The sequence below is a fragment of the Lepisosteus oculatus genome, chromosome 7 (assembly GCF_040954835.1).
Source record: "Lepisosteus oculatus isolate fLepOcu1 chromosome 7, fLepOcu1.hap2, whole genome shotgun sequence".
In the NCBI taxonomy this organism is placed as follows: Eukaryota; Metazoa; Chordata; class Actinopteri; order Semionotiformes; family Lepisosteidae; genus Lepisosteus; species Lepisosteus oculatus.
The window spans coordinates 54964872-54981973 of record NC_090702.1 but is presented as its reverse complement, the minus strand read 5'-3'; the positions used below and the strand labels follow the sequence as shown (position 1 = coordinate 54981973).

At 43.7% G+C, this 17102-nt stretch overlaps 1 protein-coding gene across 5 annotated transcripts in view; it reads left to right on the top strand.

The window, feature by feature from the left end:
* LOC107077938 (uncharacterized) overlaps positions 1 to 17102 on the top strand; it is a 129580-nt gene that overhangs the window by 108089 nt on the left and 4389 nt on the right. For all 5 annotated transcript variants that reach the window (XM_069192815.1, XM_069192814.1, XM_069192817.1 and 2 more), the window contains 4 exons: positions 777 to 847; positions 4543 to 4653; positions 7956 to 8053; positions 15712 to 15781. In XM_069192815.1, coding sequence (XP_069048916.1) covers positions 777 to 847; positions 4543 to 4653; positions 7956 to 8053; positions 15712 to 15781 — 350 coding nt within the window. The remainder of the gene's footprint in view (positions 1 to 776; positions 848 to 4542; positions 4654 to 7955; positions 8054 to 15711; positions 15782 to 17102) is intronic.

The window sequence follows — 17102 nt, the reverse complement described above, 5'->3', positions numbered from 1 at the left end:
ATCCTCCAGCCCGGAAAATTACACTCATGGAAGCCAGCCTGGGAATCTTGGGTCTTCCAGCATGACGATGCAAGACCCCACAGTGATGTGACCTGAAGAAGGGATATGTCAAGACTTCCGATGGCCTACGTCTCCTCCAGACCTGAGTCCTACAGAACACCTGTGGGATCGGCTTTATAATACTATCAGCAGGAGACAACCGCCACAAGCCACCATTCACCAGCAGCTGCAGCTGGGCAGGAAGAGTGGCGGAACATCCCACAGCTGTCTGTCCAGCCCTGCGTGTCAGGAATACTTAGGAAGGTCATACGGACAAAAACAATCTTTTTGTCTGCTCATTTTGATTCACGTTTTGATAGTGATTAATATGTATGTCCAAACCATTTGATTAAATCTAGAACACACACATTTCTTTAATGTATGAGTTTCTTCTCAGTATTAGTAAAATGTAGCTCATGTAAAGCAGAGAAAAGAGGAATGGGATTATTGTAGCAAGCTGAAAAAGGCATTTATATTCCTTCTTGGAAAAGCTGGCAAATTATTGATTTAAGACAGGTGTCTTTAATGGGGTAAAAAAGATTTTTCAAAGAAAGACTGCCAGGTTTTTAAGCGCTCTGTTATGCAGCACAAGCATATTTCTGAGTTTTTTTTCATCAGTTTTGTAAGCATGCTCTTGGTGGTGCATTTGGCGAAGTCAGTTTTTGATACAGAGGAGTGTTTGTCGTTTGTACAACTAACGACTATTTCTTTTTGCTTCCCTGTTTTTTTTTTTGCAGTTGACTTTTTGGCAAAATACTGCATTTTCAGCCCGGAGAAGTTGGCTGTGTTTAAAAGAGCTTTTGAAGTGGTAAGTGTTGTACCGACTTAACATCGTCCCCACACAGCCAGAGCCATCAGAGATCAAGACGCTGGAAGCTGAGAATTGCAGTGCACTACAGTGTATTGCTTCACACTCCAATGTAACTATACAACACAGACACACTTTTTCTCCCACAAGAACAATTTTATTTCCGCTCCAGCCTTTATTCTTTCTTAAATTCTCTCTGTTCCTTAGCCAGAAAGGAGGACTGGATCTCTCCAGAAAGGAGCCACTGGCCAAGTGGAGGGGCAGGCGGTCCCTAGTGCATTGTGATCTGAATTCACGATTAGGCTAGCCTGTGTTTAATGTGGGCAGCATGGAGGTGCAATGTTTAGCACTGATGCCCCGCTTGCTGGGGCCCTGGGTTTGAGTCCAGGCCTGGGGTGCTGTCTGTGTGGAGTTTGCATGTTCTCCCCACGTTTGTGTGGTTTCCTTCTACAGACCAAAAACAGACTGGTAGATTAATTGTTCTTTTTATGCCTCCTAAAATTGGAATTGGCAATTGTTAATCAACACAGTTTAGAAGCCTGTTGATACTTATTTCCACCAAGTGCTAATTTATAGAACCACAGCTGAAAAATTGGACCTTGATTGCAAATAATGGTAATAATAACGGAAGAGAAGGTGAGCAGGTTTTTTCTAATTAATTTAATGGCTGGCGTTGGAGTCACAGCACATGTCTCTTTTGTTAATGTCAGCATCTAAAAAAACCATCAGCCTCTCAGGGCCTCTGGCCAGCGACAGCCTCTTCTTCCATGGGGCAGGACGGGTCACCTTTCCTGGGCAAATTATCCTGGCACACTGCCAGTCAACATCCGAGTTCTTAGGCAGGCTCTGAGGGCAGACAGGCATGCCACCCCGAAGCACATGGAGTAGATCTCACTGTGCAGGTGCTGCTAGGAGGCACAGTCCAGGAACTGGAAGTTCTGGTTATAAAAGCAGTGGTAGTGCATGGGCAGAGATTGGTGGGCATGGGTGTGCAGAGTGGAAGTGTGGCCTTAGTCCAGAGGATTAGGGTAGCACTCAAAGAGCACCACCCAGATAGCGGTCTGATTGGAGGGTTCCGGTGTTCCGGACTCTGTAGTTGTGGCTGCTGTGTCTGACCGGGGTCTCCATCTCAGCCAGGTAGGTCAAGGTCTCTCCCATCACAATGACATTGTTCTCGCCACCATAACGGGGGACTTGAAGATGGCCCAATCTGAGATACAGATAACCGGGCTGCACCAGCAACCTGGCTGGCTGGGTCCATAGGGGATACAGAGAAGGTCTGGTATACGGTGAAGGGAAAGTGTTCATCTGCAGTGCACTCCTCCAGGGAACAGCAGGAGGACATCTCTGGGACCATACCCTTGGCCAGACTCTGGGCAGGAGAGAGGCTCTCTGAACCACAGGGCACCTGCCGACTAAGAATCCTGCAGCCATCTTTTGGATTAAGGTTGCGATAAGATCAAGGCACCTTCATTTCCCATCTTTGTCCTCCTAAGGTGACCTTTCTTATGTTCATCATTTCTGACCTCTTGATAAAGTGACAGTCTTTAAAAGGACTAGCAGAGTTACTGGCACAGCTGTATCCTCCTGCTGGTTCAATACTAACTCTTTGCTTAACTTTGTTACCAAGATGTTGCAAGCAGGGGCTGGCACATTTGTGGTTAATACAGGTTTTAAGGCCAGAGACGGAAATGACAGTAATTTACTGTCCTTCTGTAAACAGCTCTCCACAGCTCTGGGTGGCTTCCATATTCGTGAAGGGGTTGATGACAGAGTCTTGCATGCTTTTGTACATCATAAAGACAGACAGCTTTATACAAACCTGTCTAGGTGTGTCTCTGTGTCACAATCTATCTTTCAGGTGTAACAGAGAAGTTTGTTTTTCTTATTTCTCCTTCATTTACAACAGCCAGGATAGATGCACTATGAAATTTCAGTCATCATATTCAGTAGACACTAAGTATTCTGCATAATATTCTGCTCATAAAACCACTGTTTACTTCTGTTATCCGATAGCTAAGAAGACAGATCAGCTGTACAACATTAACTCACCTTCTATTCGAAGAGTGTCTACGTCACAGCATTTCAATAACTCCGAAGTCAAGCGGCCCTTAATTAGGGCTGTTAGGAGCTTGTATTGTGTGTGAAGGAGAAAAGGAGAGCAGGTGTTCAGAAGTGAGGTGCATTTAGTTTTGTACTGTGCTTTCCCATTCACCAGGTTTGTCTTTGGACAATTTTCTTCTGAGGGAAACTTGACAGAAACGATACGCAATGAAGGAGCAGCACATTGATTTTCTGGGCACATTGAAACTGGGGATCAGGTCCTGAAATAGATTCAGAGATTTGGTTTATGGAGAGGATAATAAAATAATCTATATTGTACAGAGCAAGAAGACTCAAGATTTAGGCTTCACAATGTATCTCAATTTCTGATCAGTCTTAATATATATATTACATATGTAGCATATGCATAACACAAGTATTTCTGCCAAAGTTAACAAGAAGTGTATGTGAACAACAATACAATTTCAACACAGCTGATCTTCGTCCTGTACTCATGCTTGCCCTTGTCAGGTCACCTCTGAACTGTAATACATGATGATGGAAGACTGACACATGCACATTCTAATAAAGGCAGGTGATTTTTATGTAACTTAGCAGCAATCTTGATGGACCTCAATCAATGATAGATCTTTGAGATAGACGCCTACTGAATATGTTTATGTATCGTCATTTTGCAGACTTTTCACATAAAAAGACTATAAAGAAATTTAAGACTATTAACAATCAGTATGCAGACTTCAGCATGTGTAATACCATGCTGTATGTTAACATATTTTGTGTGCACTTGGATGTGACACCCATTATAACGAATACAAATTATTCTAAATTATACACCACTGACAGCCATGTGTGAAAGTCTTTAGCACTTCAGCATTTCAGAATAGAGGTAGCTGTGCTTAAAAGAGAAGGGACCGCAGATACCTGTCTTTGGCAGCAATAGGAGGCCGAGGGTGTTAGATCCTGAGTGTGTTTTCATTGCCAAGCTCACTGGGCTCTGAAATCCAGCCCGTCTTGCAGCTCTGTAAAGGCTGACCTGAAGAACAGTCTGACCTCTTGCCCTTTGTGACAGAGGTTAAATGCACAAGGATCTCAACATTGTTTTTTCTGGTCTGGAGTCCTAGCTTGTCAGGCTTATCGATGGCCCATTTTCATTAGAATGTAAAGGGTTATTACTCCCAGTCGCTCATTATTTTCAAAAATCAAACTTCTTACGTCAACATCTTTTTCGCAGAAGAAGCGAGCAGATGTGTTGGAATGGGGGGAAAGGTCTCTGGAATGGGGGGGGTCTTGCGTGGTCATAGCGAACGAGTGACCGAAGACCAAAGATCCTCTTTCTTTACGAGCGGCACGGAGTGCTGTGGCTATCGAGCTTTCCCAAGTCGAAGGGGGTCCCCACGAGACACGCCCACATTTTCATCATGGAAATGAGCTTGGTCGCCTGTTCAAAAATGCAATTATGAAGGCGAATGGACTTGGTGGTTTTACCTGCCATAGCGAATACACTGCGGTCATTACTGAAAAGGTCCCTGACTCACACTAATTATTCAAGAGGCATCATTAAAATGTTTTGTGCATTGTCGAAGACGGGAAATCTAGGATTGTTAAAAGGGATTCCCCTTCTGTGTTTCCAGGCAGACAACGACAGGGATGGCTATCTCACTTGCTTTCAAGTTCTTCTGGCGCTGAAAGAGATTATTCCCCCGGAGGCCCTGAGTGACGCTGAAGAGATTTACGTTTACAGGGTAATTATCAGAAAGGCCGGTGCCTTTCCTGGGAACTGCGAGGGACGCTTAATTTTGTATAATTCTACAAAACCCTCAGGCCACTGAATACCGTTAAACCCTGCGAGAAACTGACACGGCAGCTCTCACAGGCAGGAGTGTACCGCTGATGAACGCAGCTCTGTGCTGGTTTTGAAATCAGTACAAGGAGGCGTGCACAGGACTGCAGGGCACCCCTACCTGATGTTACAGTACCTCCAATCTCTGTCTGTAGAGTAAGATCTGAACCAATCTAATTAACCCATCAAGATACTCGAGCACTAACGTCATTACGTGAGTCCTGTTCAGCCAGCTCTTCTTCCTGTCCTGAGATGGTCTAGGAGAGCCGGGGACGATCCTGTCCCTCTGAAGTAGCTGACCACAGGGCGTGTGTGGCGTTAGTGCAGCTGTGTCTGTTGGGCCCTGCAGTGTGAGATGAAAAGCTATAGACTGTGTGTGTTTCCAGCCTTCACACCTCAACAGTGGATCCAGTGCTCCGTTGAGCATGATTAAGATGAGAGAGTCATTTGGCTTTTCCGATGAAGACATTTTTTACAAATTGCTAATTCTGTACGGGGGGAAAAGTTGTCCTCTGACACTTACAAAATCTGACTGAAATCACTTTAAAAATCTGAATCAGATAAAACTGGTATTATACAAATACTGTACAACAAGAACCTTGAAATGATTACGCATAATTCTGCTGCAGAGTTCTCCATCTTCTGTAGCTTGGCGAAGAGAAAAAGTTATGTTAGCAAATCCAACAGTTTTTCTACTTATGCATCCCTGAGAGGAAATCACCTTTTTCACCTGTTCGGTCAGCATCACCTTTTGCCAGGTATTCAGGAGAACAGGGTCACTGTGTCCTGTTTAAGTGCCTTTCTTTTCAAAGTGTATTTTCTGTCACAAGAAGGTCTGAACCTCACACTGTATTGAGTTTTATCATCAAAGCTCATCGACATCTTTTCAATGCACTGTTTTCTGAGGTACTGACAGAAAGAATCAGCAAAGCCTATTTCTTTCTTTACAGTAGAAAGGGACCTTTGTCTCTCGCGCGATCAGTCAGCAATATTGTCTGAGTCAATATTAAATCCACTGTGTGCTTCATACTAAACAAACACTTACCTTGCCTGGGTGAAATGTCTTTTTCTTTTTCCCTTTCTTGGGTCTATTTACTTGTGTCTCTCCCTACCTTCTCTTTCCCCCCTGAAGATGTCAAAGCTTTGAAAATCACTTTGTCCCAGAATTTAGTGAATACGCACTTGGTGCTATTTTTTCATATTTTTATTTGTATATTTTTTCATATTTGTATTAGTTTAGGAGAGAAAACAAACCCTGCCATTATTTCTGAAATGATTTAAATGGGTATTTTTCTCTTCAAGAATTATCATCATTTAATAATATGATCTAATTTTGTATATATAATACCTCAGGATGATAGGTTTGTTATTCATTATATGAAAACATCACATATAATATCAAGTTTATTCTGAGTGCAACACAAAGTCTGACAATTCAAACCATCTGGGCTTTGGGGATTGAGTGGTCCAGAACCACAGGCTAGCTGTCCACTGGACCGTTTGTGGGCCATTGTCCCAGTCCTCATCATTGTTCCACTACCAATCTTCAGGCTCCCATTCTGAAGGATTCTAAATGAAAATGCTTCGCTACTGACTAGAATGAAAGCCGGGCTCATCCGAGGTCTTTCCCTGGGCCACAGGCCATGTCTTCTCGGCCCTGCGCAGCACCTGTTGGTCCTGTGAGCTACAGCAGGGCCTGCCGAGAGAGATGAAACGTCCTCTCCTCGGTTCTGCACGCGAGAGAATCCCTGACGGCCTGCCAGCACAGGTGTTTTCAGCCCCTGTTTGCTGTGGGATTATCCGGAATGGGATGTCTGGAATAAAGAACGGGCACACTTTCCAAACAAAGAGCTTGGAAAAATATTTAAAAAAAAACATTTGAAAAAAAAAAAAAGAGTTTGTAACGCAATTTAATCTTAGTCCTGCCTCGTTGTTGTCTAGTCCTTTTTGGCAGCTGCTGGTAAAGACTTCAGGATTCTCAGGGCTGGGGGGGTTTACGTTCTGCTGAGTCACCTCTTGCTGACACTTCTCAGGGCTGGAGGGGGTTACGTTCTGCTGAGTCACCTCTTGCTGACACTTCTCAGGGCTGGAGGGGTTTACGTTCTGCTGAGTCACCTCTTGCTGACACTTCTCAGGGCTGGAGGGGTTTACGTTCTGCTGAGTCACCTCTTGCTGACACTTCTCATGGGCACAAGGGTCTTGCTCAGCCGGCTTGCTCCACAGCTCCGGAGCTCACTCCCTGCTGATCTGGGCAATGATAACTACAGACTCATTTCTCCAGTCAGGCTTTTGATCAGTATTTGCCTTCTCTCCTTTCTCTACATGTCTATCTCTGCCTTTATTCCTATATTAACGTTCAGTTGTTATTTCGATTTTTTCTTTCTCTTGTTTATTTTGCCTTACCCTGCAAAGAGCCCCCAAACCCTGTTGGTGTACATGGGCACTGAAATAAAATCCTTGTGCACCTAGTATTTATTTTCTTTCTATAGTTTTTAAATAAATATGGATTTATGTTTAATCATCTGTATATGATTTAATTGTTTCAGTTTTTATTGACTTAAGAGAATGATTGTAAAATAGTGCTGTGAAGGAGTACTCCTCCACTCATGCTTTTTAAAGTATTCTTCAGCTGAATGTGCTTTTCTGTTGTTCACTGTACCGCCCTTTCTCTTCCAGTACTCTGCGATTGATATACCTTGGCGTAACACAATATACTTCAATATACATTCAACAAGTAAAAGCCAGCACCCTCTGTGCTCGATAGCAGGGGCACAGTACGAGATGCTGTGTGATGTGTTTACAGGGGCCCATCACAGCCCTTTGTCTTTTTGAGCTCTGCATTCACTCCTCGCCTTGTTATGCTACACTTACGAAGGTCCAGGGGCAGTTCTCCAGCGGGCTTTCCTGCAACACCTGTTCCATGGTGTGTGTCTGCTGAAGTAACACAAGCATGTGAGCTCTGTGACATCTTAAATCAACTTCCAAGGCTGCTTCTTCTACATTCTTACAGAACATTGAACTAGTCCAGGACCGACCGGCATTATTCGCAGTAAAAGGTCATGGCCTTTTGTAAGGCAGAGATAGACATGTAGAAAAAGGAGAGAAGGCAAACACTGATTAAAACCCTCTGATTTTACAGTGTCCGAGTATAACTCTCTTGTCTCCTTTGTCTGTCTGTCCCCCCACTTTGTCTTCTGTCTCCAGATTTTGGAAATGGTGGACTATCACATAACAGATGGCCTGACAGACCTCAAGCTCTTCGCCGTGATGGCCAGCTTGGCGCAGAAAATAACCACACTGGAGTGAGTACCAACGGGGCCACGAATCTTAAGTCCGCAACCACAAAGGGGTTCAGGGAAGGATTGTTCTCCCCCCATAAATAAGGGGAGAGGATGGGTCTAAGTGGCTGTGGAAATAGATTAAGTAGCTGTTTACACTGCATTGGAGTGACCTCCCTCCCATTAATCCAGGCTAGAGGTGAAGGTCTAAGCCATCAAGAGCCACATTTCAGCGAGCGTGTCAGCAGCGCTGTCACAGGGCTGGGTAATTAAAGCAAATACCACACACACAGAGCTGGAAGCCACAGCCTACCAGTTGATTATTTCCCATATGGCACCAGTTTAGAGTCAGTTTTCCCCCCCAAGTCTCTGTCCCCCTCATTCTCTTCTGTCACAGAATGTCACTTCTGTTTCTGCTTCATCAGGAGTTAAGGGGAGGAGGAGGAGGAGGGGGGGGGGAGTTGTGTTATTTGCAATTATGCAGGTGAACTTTTTCCAGATCAGATCCTATAAGGACACCAACAGAAAAAGGGAAAAAAATAATATAGCCACATTTCATTTCATAAACACAGGCTCCCAATTTTATATGCCATTTGTAGAAATACAGTTTTGATTCAAGGTTGGCTGTAGATGCATGACTGTCCCCCCATCAGCTTTTTAATTTACTAAGATTTCTATTAGTAGGGTGCCTGGGCAGCCTCAGCCTGGCTTTCCTGGGCACACGGCCAGCAGTAGTAACTAAGGCAGTGTGCAGAGGAGAGCTCACCAGAGCAAATTAGCTCCCCTACTGGTGCAGAATAAGCCACGATCTAGTCACGTGCCAAGGTGGTGCGGCAGATCTCATGACACGCTGCCCGACTGAAGCTCCACTGTGGCTGCAATCGAATCCTGGTCTTTAGTTTTGAAGTAAAGACTTGCTCCTAGCACAGCTCACGCTTAATCATGTTTTTGTGCTTCCCAGAAGCCCTTTGCCACCTCTCCTGGCACAAAACGATATCATTTTTGACATTTCACCACTCAACAGAGGCTTGATTATGGAAAATCCCTGCTTCCGCAGACATGAGCTCCGACACAGAGCCGTTCTGTCTTGCAGTGCCCATATAAAAAAACAACAACAACAACTGGCTGAAGATCTTGTGTTGAAGGTTTCTGTGAAACTGACAAAGACGCCTTTGTTACCCTTCACATCCAGAGGTTAAAACCACCAGACAGCGAATCGGAGAATCACCTGGGGGTGACTGGGAGGAGTGAATGGTAACCATCACATTCACACTAGGCGTCCTTTTGCCTTTTTTTTTTGCCTTGATGGGAACAAAGGGGTGGCCACAGGGGAAGTCCTGTTTGAATTAGGCAAGGAGAGAGATCACAACAGACGCTCTCTTTTTCCCCTGGCACTCTGACCCAATCCATCTGCCCCTCGGTTTGGCCATATGCTGCAGGAAGACTTTCCCTCTGAAGCAATTTCACTTTAAATGCATCTGCAGGCTCTCTGCTTTCACCCCAAGAGCAGCGAGTCCACATTCCTGCAGTGGACACTCAATGTCGGCGGAGGGGACATTAAGGAATAGCCCCTTGAGATGAGAGATGCGCTCCTCTGTGAACTTCACTGGGCGCTGTAGCTCTGCAAAGGAATGGGACCTGCTCACCACACTCCTTTCACTGCTGCTTGTCACCTCGCGCCCGGCGCAGGTTTTGTCTTTGCTCCCAAATCAGACTCGTCAGATTGGTTTCCGTCCAGTAAGTCACACAGTGCCTGCAGTCGCTTGCCAGCTGATGGTGAGTTGCCAGCCTTTGCTGATTTCAAAGAGACTGAGAACTGGCAGCACAATAAAAGAGCCAACCCATTTTCAGTGTGCTGGCCCGTTATCTGCATAGCATTTTTCACATTTAAAACGCATCTTCATAAAAAAACAAGCCTTTCTCTTCCCCACAACCTTGTGTAACTCTAAGAGAAAGGCTCAGAGTTTTTTCTTAAAGGGAGTCTATCTAAGTAAGGTGTTCCTTGCGAGACACTTATATACTGTATACTCTTTTCAGTAGTCAAACTCAGCAATGCCCTGCTGGCGAGTCCTAACAAGGGCAAATCAGCTGTCTCTGGCTGCTGACTGACTCCGTATACACAAAATTGCAATTAGAAGTTTGTCTCCACTTCTGCTTCCAAGCATATGAAATAGTAATAGTTCAGGTGGGGAGCTGCGTCAGCATGTGTAGGCTGCAAAGGAACAAGTAATAGGTTTATTCCATGCTGAAAAAAAGAAGAAAGAGAACACAACATTTCGGCCGTGGAGCCTTCTTCGGGTGTGTAAGAGCTTTTTTCACACCTGAAGAAGACTCCACGGCTGAAACGTTGTGTTCTCTTTCTTCTTTTTTTCAGCATGGAATAAACCTATTACTTGTTCCTATGAAATAGTAATAGCTAATTAATAAATATCTATCTGCATTATTCATAATTTATGTATCCAATGGATTGCAAAGTGTAACCATTGAAAAGGAACGTGATACAGATGAAAGTGTGGGACAAAATGTGATCTTCAGTTCCCCTGGTTGTGTAACATCAGTGTTCAGTGTACCTGCTGGTGGCTTTGGGTGCAGATAGATTTTGAAGGATCCCTCTTCTCTTGTGACAGAGGTACAGTAACATGCAATGTGGGATGTGCCCCTAATCAGCTAAAGAGCAGCGACTCATGCATTTTAAAATCACAAATCAAGCTACATACAAAAAGACCTTTATCTTAATTAGAAAAAAAAATGTTTTTCCTGTTCAAGAAAAGTTTAAAGGATCAGCATTACAGAATTGAGCTTTGTGAAATTTAGTGTGGGAAGAAAGAATCGATAAGTTTCTGAAACTACACTGTGCTCTGTTTAACTTTGCGAGACGTAATGTTATATTTTGAATTCAATTCGATTTATTTTAATATAGTGCCTTTCAGCCTCTGAGGCTGCCCCAAGGCACTCAACAATGCAAGTGACCATACATGTGAATACAGAACAGAAAAGACCAGAAGACAACGGAGGAGAGGAACCACAAACTAATAAGGAGAAAAGAAACCTCCGGGGGTCCAAGGTCAACTGGCTGCCCAACCCCCTTGGGCATGCTAACATTATACAATTTAAAAAAGATATAAATGAATGAGGGTATTAATCCATCCATCATGTCTTCTGTATGTCAGTACTCCATTCAGATCTCTGTAAACCAGCAAAATCCTATAAATGATAGCTGTATCCACGATGTCCCTCTTGGATCCATGGCCAACTCAGATGGTGCCCAGCCCGGGCGCCATCCGGACATGTGGGGAGGAGAGTAGGATAGTTGGGTCAGAGCAGATGTATCTACCTGGTGGGCCAACACAGACAAACAATGGCAGGTACAGCAGCACCAGCACCCATGGTTGCAGCAGGCTAGTAATAGGTCTTCAGTCTGGACTTGAATACTGAGATTGACTCAGCATCCCAAACATGGGGTGGGAGACTGTTCCATAAGCTAGGGGCCCTGTAACTAAAGGCTTTACCGCCATCGTTTTTTTATTAATGCGTGGAATATGAAGAAGACCTGCATTCTGTGATCTAAGCAGGAGACTTGGATTGTAAACATTAATATTCTATTCTATTAGATAGACAGGTGCCTGACCTCTGAGAGCCTTGTAAGTAAGTAGAAAGAGTTTGAAGTCCGCCCTGTACCTGACAGGAAGCCAATGAAGAGAGCTAAGTATGGGGGTTATATGGTCGTACTTTCTGCTCCTAGTAACAATTCCAGCTGCTGCATTCTGAATTTGCTGTTAGGTGTTGAAAAAGTGGTGGGTGCTCCCTGATAGTAGGGCATTGCAGTAATCTAACCTTCTGTACACAAGAGCATGCATTCATTTCTCTGTGTCTTGAGTGGAGAGAAACTGTCACGATATTAGTTCCCCCTCCTTAAGGGTGCTCCAGCCCTTTCACTTAAGACTTCATTCTCTGCACCTGTTTCCCATTTCCTGCCCACCTTAAAAGCCAGGCGCTGACGCTCTTCCGGGCTCTGCATCTGATTTCCATATCGTGCGAGTCCGGGACCAGGAAGCGCCTGGTCCCGTTAAGGTTTTAACCTCTGTTCCCGTTCCTGTTCCCCGTCCGCCGGTTCCGACCCGGCCTTCGTGGTTTTTAATTCCTTCTTCTGATGGATCTTCTGGTTTTGGACTTACCCTTGCGTTTTGGATTTTCCCTAAGGATTACTCTCGGATTGTTCACCTCGGCCACACCTCCCCCGTGCACCAGCGCACCTTGGACACGCCCCCTTGTCTTCAGCCCCGTTTTCCTGCATGACGTTTCCCCAGTGTTTCCCCACTCCGTCGGACTGTGTCGTCCGCATAGGGTCCGGAAAGAACTGTTCGTTACAGAAACTGCCTTAGTTTTGCAATATTTCTTAACTGTAGGAAGCATGTTTTCAATACTGTTTTAACATGAGAGTTAAATGAGAGCCTTGTATCTAATATGATGCCTAGGTTACGTGCTGAGTCTTTGAGGCAGATTTTTAAATCCTCTGAGTTAAGTGCTGAAGTTATAGTAGTTCTATCAGTATTGTTGCCTCCAGACAACAGAACCTCAGTTTCATCGGAGTTGAATGACAAAGTTTTCACACATCCAAGACTTTACTTCATTAATGCAATTAACTAAAGTGACAATTGACGAGTTGTCATTGGGTGTAAATGAAATGTATATTTGAGTGTCATCAGCATAGGAACGAATGTTAATATTATGTTTTCGAATCCAATCTGAAAGCTTACCATGGACTGGCAGGGCTATAACTGCAACAGATGCCCTTTTCTTACCAAAAGAAAAACCTGGAATAAATAAGAGCTTTTTGTCATAATTGCTCTACCTCACATATATCTCGAACAATTTTTTTACACATTAGAAAACTGGTTACGATCTTGTGAATTCAGTCAGACACTTTGAAACTATTTCTTTTATTGTAAACAAAGACATCTTTCTGACATAAGATTGGTGTCACCTCTGGAATTCCTCGTTTTTTCCTCCCAATTTAATGACATGGTGGTGACCATTTAGTGACATCAAAGACAGAAGCTAAAGAAATTATTTGACTAAAGAGACTGAAGAAGCTTATAAAATATGCATTGAATGTATCAATTTAGATGTTGGACCTTTATCCTCTTGTTGTGTCATTTATAGTAAATTCTTCAAACCTGGTATCGAGGCTTTAATTGAATAATAATAAAATTTCTGTAAAAATTAATTTGGGAGCCTCCTCAATTACAAAATCAGCAAAATAATAAAGGACAGGTTAGAGAACATATTTCTACCCCTAGTTTTTGGGGTATTAACCTTCAACTTTCCCAAATTATGCTACACTCTGTGACAACGTTGTGCTTTCACTACTGTATACTGTACATACACATGGGTTGCAGGAAACATTTGGAGTTCGCGTCCATATTGCATTTCTGCAGACGCTGACCATTTCCACTGAGCAGAGAGAATACTGTCAATCCAATTCTGTCTGTTTCCAAAAGAACAGTAGATCCCATGGTGTTTATTTCCTGTAATTCCCTGCAGTCGAGCAGGGAAAGCATTGTTCTACATATTCAAAAGTGAACAGGTAACACGATCCTCCTCAAAGAGAACGTGGTTAAAAGCCTGTGCATTCTCTCTCTCATGCCCTCCAAAAATATACAAGATGACTAAATCTAGACCATGCATTAAAAAAAATGCTATTGAAATTGAAAGCTAAATCATTTTTTCTTTTGCAAACTTTAACTGGGTCAGCATGTGTTTGCGTCTTACACAAGCTTCTTTAAAAAGGACTGCCAAATTATAGCATTGCATAAGTGTGAGTCAGGCGCGCCAGATAGATGCTGGTTTGTCCATGCCAGTAATGACTGAGGTGCCGTGGTTTGAGGAAGGGCAACAAAAGAGTGAGGCCAGGCGCGAGGCCGGACCCTGGCGCAGCTATTATTTTGGGTGTTGTCTTCCCATTAGAGCTTTTACTGCAAACCAAGTGCAATTAATGATCATTAGCTGTGCTGTCTCCCCTCATTCTTGTCAAAGGCCCTGCCAAGGCCCTCTCTGTAGCTGGCAGGCCAATGAGAGTACAGGGAGCACTCATGCATGCCATCAGGCTGGTGGCACGGAGCCGGCAGCATCCTTGTTTAACAGGGCATTCACAACTTGTTAGTGGGGAGATGCAGAGGGTCTGACCACGGCTCTGCCACACGCTGCAAGTATACGTCTGCCTAAAACAGAGGCGTGCCTGTTTCTGCTTAATTATTGTGAAAGCCTTTCAGTGTCAGCGAGTGGTCACTTTGTGCACAGGCCGGTCCGTGTCCTTCTGACAGTTTCAGCCGTTATTCTGCTGGGCCAGGCTTGCGTTCCCCTTAATTGTTTCAGCCATGAGGCAGTGTAAGCAATCACAAAGGACTCAGAACAGTTTATCATCAGCTCATGAACTTGACAGGAGACTTACCCGCCAAGAGTTCAGCACTCAAACACTAAATACTACGCGAACTCGTGTTTCAGTCTCTGTGTTTTCAGCCTCCTTAGGCTGATGTCCTGTAATTTCTCATCTTTTACGCATTTTTTTTTTTATCGTAGCTTATATTTATTGGACGGGTTCTGCTGAATTATGTCACAGTGGATTCTGTTTACACAGTAGTGTGGCAGGACAAATGACTGAAGATGAGCTGCCTTGTTAAACATCTGCCGGTCACATTTAGGTCAGATTTTTAGTTTTTTCTTTCTTGAAACAGATTGCGTGGCATGAAAGTGAACTGATGCTAGAAATTCCTATAGCTGAGCCCTGGATATTTTCCCATGTTCCAATTCCATAGACTCCATATACAGGCAGGATGGTAATTTTCATCGGGACAGAACTCATCCTGGTTTGTAGGTATGAAGCAATTAGAAAGCTCATGACTCTTCTCCTGGATGGGATGACAAAGCACATTGCATACCTACAGGCAGTCAAATCCAGCTGATTATTCTTATCCATTCTCAAACTCTTCCTTGAAATCACAAGGCAAGGGGAAAGCTTCCTTATTATTTAATGTGATAGATATGTGCAAGCACTAAGTCTTTGCCAGTGTCCTAATGACTCAAGTTTTCTTCATTTGCATCATGGTTTCAACAGTCCTTGTGGATTCACTCTTTTCCCTGTATGCTCCCACCCTGTGCTTGTCCTTTCGGAGAGCGCTAGAGCCAGGGGCACATGTTCATAGGCCCTGGGCACTTTCACTCCGAAGAGTGCAAAAAGAGGGGGTAACGCCAATTGAATGACGTCGCCTGACATGATGCACTTTAAATTATTCTAATGCTAAACCACCTGACCGATGGAGCGAGTGCTCGACTCGGCCCATCTCTCCGATACTTCTAGTTTCTACAACAGCCGCTAGAGAGCGGATGATTCTTGATTTGGAGCACCTAGAGTCGATCGCAAGCGTGCTGTTTTTCGTTAGTCACTAGTGCCTCTCTCCTTCATAGGCCCTAAAAATGTAGCGGGCCCGAGGCTCTGTGCCTACAGTGCCTAATGGGAAATCCGGTACTGCCTAGAGCATTACTGATCTAGTTTGGAAGTCATTCAGCTGTGGCAGGCCACCTTAAAACACCAGCAGCAAACATAATTTATAACTCGCAAACACCATACAGATTTAGGGGGACACCCACAGTTTCACTGATATACATATTTGTATATATTTCAGCGACTTCATGAGATCCCTCATTGGCACACTGGACTTTAAAGCACTGGAGCTGAAGCTGTACAAAGCCAAAGTAAGGAGAACATGTGACTGTCATTCCACATTGATGATTTATCTGTCTCTCTGTCTGTTCTTTTTCTCTTTACTTGCGCTTGTGTTTGATGTATTTCAAATTTGCTGTGGATTTAACAAAAAAAAAACATAACACTTTCACAACCCCATCTTCTCCTGTTCGACGATCTGTTGCTTTCACAATAATTCATTCACTCCAAAACAAAAGTACAGTGTGTCAAAATATGACCACTGGGATTCGGGCAAAACCGAGCACTTCAATGAGCGACGGTGAGGTCTGCAGTTTGCTGTTGCCAAAACTTTTTTAATTTTGTGTGTTCGAAATTAAACGAGAGGGCCAAGGGCATAATCAAGAAGAGCGAAAGCAAACCTGAGATGCAGGCAGAGAAGAGTATCCCATGACCCCCTGGGACTGGTGCTGCCGCCGGGAATCCCTCATGAGCCCAGGAGTCCCTGCAGCTGCACCCAGGGGCGGCTGGGCCAGAGCTGCCTTCAGTGGCTGTAGAGATGAGCGAGTCCCAGAACAGTGATTCACACGCAGGACAAGAGCTTATAGAGCCGAAGTCACACCCAGAGGCTTGTAAAACCCGGTCACAGGCAGGGTCTGCGGACACCGAAAGCTTTCTTGCATTCAAAAATCAGCATGTCTGACTTGTCTGTATGAGATCTGTAGGCAGAAGCAAAAACCTCATTTACTTATAGTGCTTTATGCATTGCACTCCCTTCTGAATTGTATATGGAGACATATGTGACTGGTTTATGAAAAGTGCTTAGGTTATAATATCTGCACACAACAAAAGCTCCACAGCGAAACGTTGTGTTTTCTATCTTCTATTTTCAGCATGGAATAAACCTATTACGTGTTTTATGATCGTCATATTGCAGGTAAAAAAACTGCATGTGAAACATCTTTAATTTAAATAACCAACACATTGTTTCAGACTGAAATTATATATAAATTTGAGTACATTGGTTACTACAGAAGTGGCATTTCACTGCAGTGTATCTGGTTAAGGCAGTGGTTTGGTGCCTTACACTACGCAGAACCCAGTGTTGTCCATGTTGTCCAACTAGCTTTTATAGTGTATCACTTGATATCACTGTAAATATGATCATTATTGTGACTAAAAGACTTATTACTGTTATAAAACTTATAGTGTAAATATATACAGTATATATTAATTTTAGGTTGGTCAAGTCAGTGTCTGCTAAAATGTGCTTTACCACAGAACACAGGTATTCAATTTTAAAAAGTAAATACAAACTCTCTGTAATGAATTAGGAAACCAAAAAAATATAGATTCAGTTACATGCATTTTTAA